The 9,465-nt window shown below is 40.6% G+C and overlaps 1 protein-coding gene across 1 annotated transcript; it reads right to left on the bottom strand.

The window, feature by feature from the left end:
• Positions 1 to 7,151: 7,151 nt before the first annotated feature.
• Positions 7,152 to 8,076, bottom strand: LOC134219632 (RNA polymerase II transcriptional coactivator). Its single transcript, XM_062698420.1, has 3 exons — positions 7,919 to 8,076; positions 7,702 to 7,788; positions 7,152 to 7,626 (listed from the first exon to the last, which is right to left on the bottom strand). The coding sequence occupies exons 2-3, from the start codon at positions 7,756 to 7,758 to the stop codon at positions 7,369 to 7,371; spliced, it is 315 nt and encodes a 104-aa protein (XP_062554404.1). The 5' UTR covers positions 7,759 to 7,788; positions 7,919 to 8,076; the 3' UTR covers positions 7,152 to 7,368.
• Positions 8,077 to 9,465: the final 1,389 nt, after the last annotated feature.

Here is a 9,465-nt window from a genome sequence, read left to right on the forward strand (position 1 = left end):
AATGTCATTTTACATATTTTTTCGCAGTTTTTGCGCTTTCGGACATCTTTTGGTGAGTAGCGAAACTTGCATTGTAACAGTACCCCACCAGTAATCTGAAGAACAGGAAGCTAATTCTATACATATGTTCGGTTACAGAAACCCTTTTTATAATTATATAATAATTAATCTTACTTTTCTTGTACACTATGAGATTAGTCGGACTTTTAAACATATTTCGTTTTAGACTTTTAATCTAGTAGCCTATTCAGATTACGCCATTAAATGGCCATTTATTGTAATAAATATCACGATAAAGAGTAACTTGATTCCAATCCTCATATATTTAATTTTCTTTCCCCACTTTAAAACAATATTTATAACGATATATTTTATCAATTGGTTGGAATCAAGTTACACTTTATCGTGATATTTATTACAATAAATGGCGTAATCTGAACAGGCTAGAAGTCAGAAGGAAAAACTCAAAGGTGCAGCCCAATCGGGTTGTACGCAAAGGTGACGTAGGACTACGTAGCTATACGAAATAAAGGGTATTTTTCATCATAATTTGTGTCAATTTATTAGCATTGTGCAGACTGCTCGGAGATCAACCGAATCAAGAAACTGAAAGTAGCTCCCAGTTGGATGAACCAGCCGTGGAAAAGGAACGACTCGTCGGCCGCATCGCCATTGAAGCCACTCGTCTATCTTTCAGTGGATATCATCAAAATCCTAGAAGACATTATGCTTAAAAATGTCCGGAATAAAGGAAAAATAAGCAGAATCGGAGGTGGCGCGAAACCAAACACAAATATATTAATTTACAGCGTTCGACTTATGCCCGCGATGGAAGCGTACATGCATCGTTTTCTATAGCGCTGTAGTGAGCAGGACTTCAAGAATAAATTACAAACAGTCCTTTTCAGGACTTAAAGTATTTATCCAAGAAGAGGTTTTGACCGTTAGGAAAATTGTTCGGCAGACTGTTCGGCTGTTTAAACGACAATGACGATTTTGGAAAGATTTATTGTGCGCTATAATGCGCTATTTGAAAAACTAAGGCAGCTAAACGACATTTTTCACTAAGGTGGCGTCTTCATCGATATGGCCGTCGTCGACGGAAAAGTGAAATTTTCTGGCAAGATTCTTTGGTTTTGTTTCGTTAGTCATTAGAAATGATATCGATTTTGACGTAGAACTACGTCTGTCTTTTCTATATTGGGGTACACTTTAAAATTGCAAAAAATTGAAAAACGTCACGAAAACATGATAGACTTTGATCGTTAATATCTCAGCAATTTCTCAATGGATTTTCAATTTTCTTGGACCATTCGATCAAGGAAGAGTCAACGTTTGAAGTCGTTTTTTACGCAGTTGTTTTTTACACGAATCGCTTTTTATGCGATTTTTTTTTCACTTGAATTTCGGGATTTCTGCGGTTCATTCAGACATACTTTGGAATTTACGCTGGGTTTAACTTTGTTTTAAATCACGTGGTCCATATCATCCGCATAAAAAATGACTTCAGTGTTTTACAATATATACGTATGATAATATTTAGTACTGAAACATGCTAACAGTTTAGGAATTGGTTTCGGTGAATCAGTCAATCTCTTAAGTGCATTGCAAGCTTCTTCTTCCATAGCACTACATTCCAACTGGAACTTGGCCTGCTTTTCAACTTAGTAATCTATTAGTATTTTTTTAGTTATTGATTAAAAGCTTTCCTTGCCCGCCATTGCATTAGTATGTATCTTGTGTGGTAAATACAATGGATACACTATGCCCAGGGTGTGAGAATGTTTCCCACCCGAAACATCCTAGATCGGATCGAGAATCGATCTCGCCATCTCCGGATTCTGCGCCTTTGTTCTCAAGGCTAACTGGGAACCTCAAGCCGACATAGACGTCAAATTAATGCAACTTACAGGACTTTTAACTCGTTTCTGCTAACTTACACGCGCGTTTTCTCTGTAAAGCATGGGGGCGCTTGACGACAGCTGCTCGCTTACGTCTTACGATGCCAGTAGAGAGGCTCGGAATCTTTTTTGCTGCTGCAGTAAATGCGTTCTGGTAATCTTTCTTCGGCTCTTGGTGTCTGCTGGAGGAAATGAAAAGTCCGACTCCTCACGTGAAGGAATGATAATTATTATCAATAAACTCTCAAACTGTCAAGCAGCGGCCAAGGCAGCGCAGCGGTACACTATCAGCCAGATTTTTGGAATTATCATTTGATAACTTCGCAGGTTTGGTTTGGTTCGGATGTTTGGCATTGTGTTTTGGTGTTATGTAGGGAAAAAAGTTCAAAAGTAGCATTCACCAATAATGCTTCGAATCAAGATACAATTATCGAACGATTCTTACTCTCTAGCGAGTTTTTATTAATTGATAATTTGGATATGCGATCGCTTGAGAGTGTTATTCATCCTCGTTAATTTGAAAAAAAAATATTTTTATCATCCTTTTTAAATGTTAGTCTAAAATCTCACTCAATCTCAGGAGAGCAGGATAAACAGCGAAAACAGATTCACCCTGGGCTTGAAACACGCTTGATTTGGTCTCATCGAACAGAAAAGTCGAAACCCTGTATATTACATACAGCTACGTAGTTCAACGTCACCTTTGCGTACAACCCGATTGGGCTGCACCTTTGAGTTTTTTTCCGGGTTACCATCGTTTGGCGACGACAGAAAGTTGCCCTTTGGTAGCACAGCCACAAGTGCGCGTCGAAGGAAGCTGATGCAATGAGTTTGTTCAAATGGATGGCGTCAGTAGCAGTCAAATGGAATTTCCTCACAAGATTTTGATTATGTTTTGTTGAAGTTGAGGATTGAAAAGCTCCAGTATTGGTAAAATATCGGTTCTTTACAGTACCACGGTAGTTTAATCCGGGATGCAAGAATGTTCATCAAAGTCCAAAATTAATAGTTTGGCGTTGACAGAAAGTTACCCTTCGATAGCTGAATCATAAGCGCGCGTCGGTGAGTGACTACGCAACAAATTTGTTCGAATGAATGGAATCGCTCACACCAACCGAACTATCACGCCAAACGCCGAATCCACCTAAACAGTCCATTTTGCAATCAACCCTTTCTGTTCAGAAGATTCTGGTCCTGAGAAGGACCAATTTTGTGTCCCCAATGCATCTTTCCAATAATTAACTGCAACCCAATGCTTGTCGAAACGTTAGGGTTAGAATTCCACTTCGTGCTGTTATTGTTCGACGACCACTCGATAAGTTTTCGCCAAGACGCCACCATTAGGAATAAATTTTCAGCATCGCCACTGCATCGCACTAGATCGGAACACACGTCATTTTTGTAATCAACCCTTTCTTCACATAAAATGCTGATTTGTTAAGGTTTAATGACGACCACCAACGCAGACTTCCACCACCAATTCGATGATTTTCCTTTGAAAATGCTACCAGAGCCCCTTCGTGCTGCTGTATTCGCTCCGCTGCGTCGGCTCTGCGTAAAATCTTATTTAACCGCTCTCTGCGAAATCCCGATCGAAATGGCTCGCGCGCGCTGGAAAGCAGCTTTCTTGTATTGAATAAATTAAGCCCGTTAGCTCCGCCCCTTTGTGGTCTGATATAGGTGTAAATATAATGTGCACTCATAACGATTAATGAAGGGGCGGGGCTAATGGAATTATTTCATTAGATATAAGAAAGCTGGTTATCGACGCGCGCGAGCCATTTGATCGGGATTCCGCAGACAACGGACCGTTCGGAGGATGACAAATTCTAAGAATCCTATGAAATTTTCTCGCAAGATTCTGAATTTTGATATGGAATGTTGTTTATCTAAGATGCGTATTGTTGCGAGGAATGACAACAGAAATTTGACTCAAGACGAAGTTTCTCCATACTACAAAACATTATCTTTCGGCATCTGTCTGTCCGAGCGACGTTCACCGATGGGTGGCTGCTGTAGAAAGTTTCCACTGAGGTGGCGTCTACATTGGGTTTATACAAAACCCACCATTTTATACAAAAGAAGGTTGATCCGACTTTCCGAAATAAACTTTCTTCAAACTGAAAAGCTCCATCGTAAATAGCGAATTTGATAGCGCGTCGGAGGGAGATGATGCAGTAAATTTGAATGGATGCGATCACTAACAGCAACCAAGCTACCACGCAAAACCCGATGCCACCGGAACAGTCCATTTTCGCAATTAACTCTTTCTTTTCATAAAATGTTGGTCCTGAGAGGAACCAATTTTCTTTTCCCACTTCCCATTCCAATAACTAACTGCATCCAATCGCTTGTCGACACCTTGCGTTGCAACTGTCCGACCGCCACTTGATGATTTTTCGCTAAGGGGCCATCCACAAAGTACGTCACGCTCCTAGGGGGGAGGGGGGGGTTCCGAGCAGCGTGACGACTCATACAAAAATTTTAGAATTTTAATACAAAAAGTGTGACGAAGGGGGGAGGGGGGGTTGAAAATCGCCATTTTTTGCGTGACGTACTTTATGGATCTTCTCTAAGCCTCCAAAGGTTGACATAATTTTTCAGCATTGCCACACTGCCACCCACTTCGTGCTGCTGTGTCCGCTTCGCTGCATCGAATGTCGAACCGCCTTCTGTGGAATCTCGATCAAAATGGCTCGCGCGCGCCGAACAGCAGCTTTCTTGTATTTAATAAACTAAACCCATAAGCCCCGCCTCTTTGTGAGCTGATATGGGTGTAAATATAATGTGCACTCATAAAGATTAATGAAGGGCGGGGGCTAATGAATTACTTCATTAGATATAAGAAAGCTGCTTTTCGGCGCGCGCGAGCCATTTCGATCGGGATTCCGCAAACAACGGACCGTTCGGAGAATGACAAATTCTAAGAATCCTATTAAATTTTCTCGCAAAATTCTGAATTTGGTTATGAGATCAATCGTAAATAGCGAATTTGATAGCGCGTCGGAGGGAGATGATGTAGTGAATTTTAATGAATGGGATCACTAACAGCAACCAAGCTGCCACGCCAAACCCAATGCCACCGAAACAGTCCATTTTCGCAATTAACTCTTCCTTTTCGTAAAATGTTGGTCCTGAGAAGAACCAATTTTCTTTTTGCAATTCCCATTCCAATAAATAACTGCATTCAATCGCTTGTGCAAATTTGCAGCATTGCTATACTGCCACCCACTTCGTGCTGCTGAGTCCGCTTCGCTGCATCGAATGTCGAACCACCTTCTGTGGAATTCCGATCAAAATGGCTCGCGCGCGCGTCGAACAGCAGCTTTCTTGTATTTAATAAATCAAAACCGTAAGCCCCGCCCCTTTGTGAGCTGATATGGTGTAAATATAATGTGCACTCATAACGATTAATGAAGGGGCGGGGCCAATGGGATTACTTCATTAGATATAAGAAAGCCGCTATTCAGATAGCGCGCGAGCCATTTTCTGATCGGGTTCCCTGAACAGACAACGGACCGTTCGGAGAATTATGAATTCTAAGAATCCAATGAATTTTTCTCGAAAGATTCTGAATTTGGTTATGAGATGTTGTTTATCTAAGATGCGTATTGTTGCACCACCGGAGGTGTACATGATCCATAAGTAAAGTAAGTAAGTATTGTTGCGAGGAATGACATCAAAAATTTGACTCAAGACGAAGTTTCTTCATATTACCAAACATTATCTCTTGACATCTGTCTGTCCAAGCGACGTTCACTAATGGGTAGTTGCTGTAGGTAGATAGTTTTCACAAAGGTGGCGTCTTCATGGATTTTATACAAAAGAAAGTTGATCCGAAATAAACTTTCTTCAAATTTCAAAACTCAATCGTAAATAGCGAATTTGATAGCGCGTCGGAGGGAGATGTTGTAGAAAATTTTAATGGATGGGATCACTAACAGCAACCAAGCTACCACGCCAAACCCGATGCCACCGAAACAGTCCATTTTCGCAATTAACTCTTTCTTTTATAAAATGTTGGTCCTGAGAAGAACCAATTTTCTTTTCCCAATGTTCCTTTCCAACTAACTGACACCACAATTTGTAATCAATTTTCAGCATCGGCACTGGCGGTGCGGAATCGCCACAGTGCTATTTTTATGGTCAACCTTTTCTTCATATGAAATTCTGGTTCGTTGAGGTTGAATGATGTGCAGCAACACATCGAGCACCACTACCAATGCGATGGATTTTCTTTGAAAACGTTATTAGCGTCTCCGTGATGCTGTGTTCTCTCCGCTAAGATCGCTTTGATGCGTCTGCTATGCGTAAAATCTTGTTCAAACTGAGGATTAGATCCAAACCCGCAAGCGATTGATTTTTGATGTCTGTGCTAGTGATGCATGTACGTGATTGGTTAGTTTACCCATTTCTAAACTTTTTATCAATTATCGATAATAAATAGTTTAAAATCAGCATTTTCAAATAAATACAAAGAAGCGTTGACTCATCCTTGATCGAATGGTCCAAAAAAATTTAAAATCCATCGAGAAACGGCTTAGATATTAAAGTTTAAAGTCTATCATATTTTCGTGACGGTCCCAGATTTTCGCAATCGTAAAGTGTACCCCAATATAGAAAACACAGACGTAGTCCTACGTCAAAAAATGGATTCGATGTCGAGTCGATGTTAGTGAAATAAACGGAAATGTCAATTTTACAACTTCAATTTAGTTTTAAACGCTCAAATTCTTAGTCAGATAGTCTAAAGGTTTTGAAAGGCGATGATTAGACCTATGCATATGCATTTTATCAAACCACCAATCATTGAAACATTGAATGATGTTCATGATGTTATGACATTCATCAAACATGCATATTTTTCGTTTGACGTTCGTATGGTACTTTCGACTTCACTCTTCACGGGTCTCTATCTATAAACTACGTCGTTGGTCGCGTCTACACCGGATTCACCCTTAGCAAGATGTACCTCGCTCCCGTGTATTTTGCAAAACTTGAAAGCAGCAGAGCTGAAGACATTGCGATGCTTACTTCCACTCCAACGGTGTTTTATATTAAGTGTAAGTTATAGGCTTCACACTGAAGGCCTGGCCCAGTGATCCCCTTAGGTAAAATGAAAATTTATTATTAGATTTTCTATTGTGCATGTTATGATTTCAAGAAACAGAAACCCTACATAATTACCAATTGCAAAACTATCTTCTAGTATTTGACATGATTTCGGATTAGAATAAACCTATAAGTCCATCGAATCGAAAGATTTTATTACATTAAAACAAAACAAGATTTAGATTCGCATTAACGAGCGTCAGATTTAATCCACTTCTGATGCCCAAAGCAAAATGAAACTTATTTACTAAGTAATGGTAGACCTGTACCTAATAGCTCCTCTAAAAAATAAATCATGAAAACAGCAACTGAATTCCCCGTCCGGAATAACATCCCACGACTCTATCGCGGATTCTCACAATTTCTTGATTTTGTCGTTCACTTCGTCAGCGCATTCCAGCAGCTTTTTCCACTGTGGAACCGAGAGGCTGATTCCCTTCTTGCTTGGCAGGGTTTTACCATCCTTCTCGTAGTATTCGCGCACGTTGACATAAATCTTGCCCTTGAACTCACTCACCGTTATTTTCCGGTTACGATCCAGGGTCCACTCCTCTTCGCCCTTATCGTTGGTTGTGCTGGCAGAGTCGGTTTTGGACTTCTTCACCGGCGTGCGCTAAAACAAAAAAAAACATCATTATAGGATGTAATGATTCTTGAAGCATGTGAAACTGTTAGCTCGTTTACTTACATCATCCGGACCGGAATCGGAGTCGGAAGTATCGTCCTTCTTCTTGTTCTTCGGCATATTTGGAATTTTCGATCCAAATGGATTCAACTAGTAAATAAAAAGATGGAGGTTATGTACGACACAAATATACCGGCTTGCGAAATTCATTTATCAACATATTAGATAAGACATTTATTATAATAGATGAACTTTACAATAAATTTTCTTTTAAACTTACCAAATGCAGCTGGATTATATTTAATTAGCGCCAGAAAATCTTCGGGCGGTCAAAAATCTTTTAACCGCGGAATGTGAAACAAACGCTGCGGCTGATGGATGCTTGATTGTTTGACTTTGACATCCATGCATAGGGTGGCCAGATTTGGTTTATGATGATCGGTAGCTTGACTGAAGAAAATCGGTATTTATCGGTAGGTTGAAAAATGGAACAAATGTCTCAGGAACAAATCAACAAAATTTGTTATTAACCCTTAAATGCGCAATGTTGTTTTAAAACAACAAACCGAAAATACGTTTATTGTACATGAATTTAATAGTTATTTACGTTAAAAATATTTTCGGCGATTTCTAAAAAAATAGCTTTGCGCCTTTAAGGGTTAAACAAATACCATTTAATGGTATTTATTTAATAAATACCAGAACCGGGAGCAACTTGAGATTTGAATCATTTGTTTGAGAAACTGCACATATCCATTTTACACAATTCCGAGAAAACAACAAAAAAATATTTTTTTTTGAACATGTTGGCATCGATTTTTTTTTTATTTCTTCGATACAGATCTATATATAGTTATATAGATAAGTTATAAGAGATATATACGACTCGATACAATCGGCAACCCCTAGGCGACGAATACTTACTTGATGGGCTACAGCTCTTCGCTTCGCTTCCAGTCGCCCTGAACATTGAGCGCCCTCAGGTCCTCTTCAACTGCAAAAAGCCATCGTGTACGCGGCCGTCCACGAAGCCTGCGCCTCTTCCGGGTTCTCTACTAAATATTATCTTCGCTTGACGTTCTTCCGGCATACGAACAACGTGACCAGCCCACCGTAGTCTGCCGTGTTGTATAAGCTTAATCCAGCTTTCCACGCTCGGTAATGGCGGCTTGTCAGTGTGTAAAAATCAGTCGGTCACTGTACTTTTTGACACTAGCTGGAGGAAAACCCACTGGCGAAAAGGCCTTTTTCCTTCCCTCACCCAGGAATGCCAGTGGGCTTTCCTCCAGCTAGTGTCAAACAGTACAGTGGCCGATTGATTTTTACACACCGACAAGCCGCCATTACCTAGCGTGGAAAGCTGGATAATATTCAGCCCTTTATACACCTGGTACAATTCGTGATTCATGCGGCGCCGCCAGGTACCGTTCTCCTGTTTACCGCCGAGTATTGTTCGCAGCACCTTAAGAGCCCCGCACATAGGATACGTTTGCGTTGCGTTTGACACATTTCCCATGGGAAAACTGTCAAACGCAACGCAAACGTATGCTATGTGCGGGCCTTTACGCTAAAAACTCCGAAAGCTCTTCGATCAGCCTCCTTTAACGTCCATGTTTCATGGCCGTATAAAGCCACCGGAAGAATCAGAGTAGTATACAGCGCGACTTCTGTTTTCGTTTGCAGACGACGACGTTTGCAGGTGACGAATAAAGGTTCACGATTGGAAGCTTGGGACATGGAATTGCTAGTCACTATGTTTCGCAGGTTGCGACAGGATAATCTACGATGAATTACATCCACGCAACTTCGACGTCGTGGTGCTGCAGG

This window comes from Armigeres subalbatus, chromosome 3, assembly GCF_024139115.2.
Source record: "Armigeres subalbatus isolate Guangzhou_Male chromosome 3, GZ_Asu_2, whole genome shotgun sequence".
NCBI lineage: Eukaryota > Metazoa > Arthropoda > Insecta > Diptera > Culicidae > Armigeres > Armigeres subalbatus.

What these genes read in the sequence shown, in the direction of transcription:
- LOC134219632 (XM_062698420.1), bottom strand. Translation starts at nt 7,758, where the DNA reads ATGCCGAAGAACAAGAAGAAGGACGATACTTCCGACTCCGATTCCGGT. An exon ending in CCGATTCCGGTCCGGATGAT is followed by an intron (nt 7,627 to 7,701) that starts GTAAGTAAACGA and finishes TTTTTGTTTTAG; the next exon opens with CGCACGCCGGTGAAGAAGTC.